At 37.7% G+C, this 2958-nt stretch overlaps 1 protein-coding gene across 48 annotated transcripts in view; it reads left to right on the top strand.

Annotated features, from left to right (window-relative positions):
• Positions 1-385: 385 nt before the first annotated feature.
• Positions 386-2958, top strand: part of LOC118404738 (protein scribble homolog) — a 103845-nt gene continuing 101272 nt past the window's right edge. For 47 of the 48 annotated variants that reach the window (XM_035804057.1, XM_035804056.1, XM_035804055.1 and 44 more), the window contains exon 1: positions 485-719. In XM_035804057.1, coding sequence (XP_035659950.1) covers positions 558-719 — 162 coding nt within the window. In that variant the 5' untranslated portion in view covers positions 485-557. Of the gene's footprint in view, positions 720-2958 lie in introns of all 48 variants that reach the window. The other variant, XM_035804012.1, reaches the window with a different exon arrangement.

Genomic DNA, 2958 nt, shown 5'->3' with positions numbered 1-2958 from the left:
ACGACACCATCCATGCGTAGTCAAACACGTCTATTGAATGCAAAATGAATAAATATATATAATATGTGCCACAAATTGAAAAGAAATGCGGGAAAATTGATATTTATGAGCGAAGCCTTAAAAAGTCAAAGAAGAAGATATGCAAAGTTAAATATGGGACAAAAATAAAGAATCTATTGATTGGTATACTCCATGCTCTGTGATTATGAGTTCAGTAATTTTTTTTCTTCAAATTTCCAGGTAACTTGGTAACTTTTTTTTCGTATGTTCGCATCATTTTAGGATGCCCAGTGGGTTTAATTTTCCGTACGCGTAGCAAGAATGCAGAAATCTGCGCTGCCGATACTGTCCGCCAAGCGGCGCTTCTGCTCCTTCCGGAAGGGCGTGGTGCGCGGTGCATGCCGGGGCAGCTGACGTCTCGGGACTCGGGCAGACAAACCGCCTCCATTATCCGAGCTGGGCTGGACAAACTCCCGCCGCCGTCAGCCGCTTTGGGCCCGTGAACGGTCTCCCACAGCTCCTCCGGGCTGCCCCGGACCTACACAACACCACCAGCCATGTTCAAGTGCATCCCCCTGTTCCGTGCCTGCAACAGGCAGGTGGAATATGTGGACAAGCGACACTGTAATCTTATGGTTGTACCTGACGATATCTACCGATACGCGCGGACTTTAGAGGAGCTTCTCTTGGACGGCAACCAGATCAGAGAACTTCCCAGGGTAAGACCACTCTCTAAAACTCCTGTACCTACTGCATAAACCTTAGATACTCTACTATATGGTGTACGTTCTCATTAAACTCATACCGCCCCCCTCCCCATCACAGCTTGTTCCTGCACCCCCCATAGTCGTTTCGACCAGCCCACATTTTTTCCCTCCTAAATTTCATACCGTAAATATGCTAATACAGACCTGTTAAATGTTTCATACGACCCGGAATCCCACAGAGAGACGAGTTATCAGGTCGTTTGGGGGACAAATTCCTCGTTCCTAACAAGATTTGGGTCCAATTTTTGCTTATTTACGAGGTAGAAAGTTGGAGGAGAATCCATGCCCCCCTCCCCATTTTGTCTACACCCGATTTTGAAAGCGACTTCCGCTTGAGTTCAAAGAAAACAGACAGTCAAAAATAACACGAAATACTTGTAAAAATGGGCGTGATTCCACACCAATCATTAATTTCTTTTAATGATTTGGGTTAAAAATGCTCTGTAAATGACTTCTCTTTTAATGGAACAGAACTACTAGTAGTAGCTACATTTTTTGGTTCCTCTGTGTCAAGAAAGTCAACAGTAGTTAATTTGTTTGTCTAACAATGCCTGGCCTACTTTGTAAACTCATTTATCCGTAGATTGTCTAACGAACTCTAGCTCTAAGAACGAAGCAACGTGCAGCAATTTTGCAGGGAAGCAGAAAGAAGTGTCAAATTGTTGGAAAAGTTACTACAGAATAGGAAAGAGTGGAGACTATCATTCTAAAATATATGAAATTACTGGATTAAAAAATGTTTTGCTTCTGTAAATCCTGAAATTATTTATTCCGGATTCTGAATTGTACTGATTTTTCTTTGTTGTAAATGAGCTTTAAATAGGAAGTTTCCTTTGACTCATTTGAAGGCAGTAGAAAGAAGGTATGCAAAAAATGCACAACTTCCTTGTTGTGAATTCATCCGTATAGTACCGTCACATTTTAGGCTTTGTTAACGAGAAACAATTAAGTCTAGCTGGTCCCATTAGTCAAGAGGTAAAAATAGAACAATTAACATTACTGTGTTTTAATCAGGTACAAGTCTATTTTTTTGGATAGATTTAAAAGTTTGTAGCGACCAAGCTATACTTTTAAAGAAGATGTAAATTGGACAATGTCATTGTTAACGGGAAATCAAAATACAAAGACAACCAATTCTGACTAATTGTATATTGAATACATGTAAATTTTCTGACCTGGGAAAGTTTGTATATTTTTAAAAGCTTTTTTTGTGATACAACAATGTCACATATTAAGTTGTGAATATCTCTGCAGTGTAATTAAGTAGAATACCAAAGTTTAGACTTTTAATGTAGAAATATTTCCAAAAAAGAGACTTTCAATTTGGATTGCTCATATTACAATGGTAGTACTAGTACTACTAGTAGTAGTATCCTTAAAAGTGAAAATTACCATTAATTACCGTTAATTGTCTAACACTTTCTTTATTACCAGCACTCCAGCAGACAACATTTCTTAATAAGAAAAACAAAATTATCAAAACAGTTAACATAGTGATCCAATGTATGTCATAATACCTTATAATATGTATAAATGAATATTTTGAGAATAATAAAAGTCTTTGTAATAACATTAACAGGAACTAGATTTGGATTCGGAAAGAAGATAATTTTCCATAGTAGTTTTTATAGTTTTAACGTTATTAATAAGTCATTTGTACTGCCAGGCTAACAACAGGCGTTTGGTTTCATTTTGCACAAAAGGCTTCTTGCTAATATATCCAGGTCACTATAGAACAAAAATAAAGCTCCTTTCTATTGGATGTAAACTTATATTGTTGAACAGTAGTCTACGGAAGAATGGCAACAAGGAAGCCAAAAAATTGGCACTTTGATTGAATTCATACTTTTGGGTTTGCAATTTATGCGTTCATTCATGTAGTATTGACCATCTCAACATAAGGACCATGGTATCTGGCCATTGATACACAGTCAAATCTGTACAAGTGTGACCACTTCTACATAAGGACCACCTGGCCATTGTATACAGTCAAAGTCAAACCTGTACAATTGACCACCTCTACATATAAAGGACCACCTCTCTAATATGACAATTTTTTTTCTGGCCCCTTTAATAGATATTTTTACCCATTGACACAAGCATGACAAAACCTGTTTATACTAAATTATAGTGACCACATGACCAGATTTTATATTTCCCCTTTAGTGTCTTCTTGCACAGTTTTGACTAT

Source organism: Branchiostoma floridae, chromosome 17 (assembly GCF_000003815.2).
Source record: "Branchiostoma floridae strain S238N-H82 chromosome 17, Bfl_VNyyK, whole genome shotgun sequence".
Classification (NCBI taxonomy): domain Eukaryota; kingdom Metazoa; phylum Chordata; class Leptocardii; order Amphioxiformes; family Branchiostomatidae; genus Branchiostoma; species Branchiostoma floridae.
Note: the sequence above shows the minus strand (reverse complement) of the source record. Positions and strands in the feature narration are given on the sequence as shown.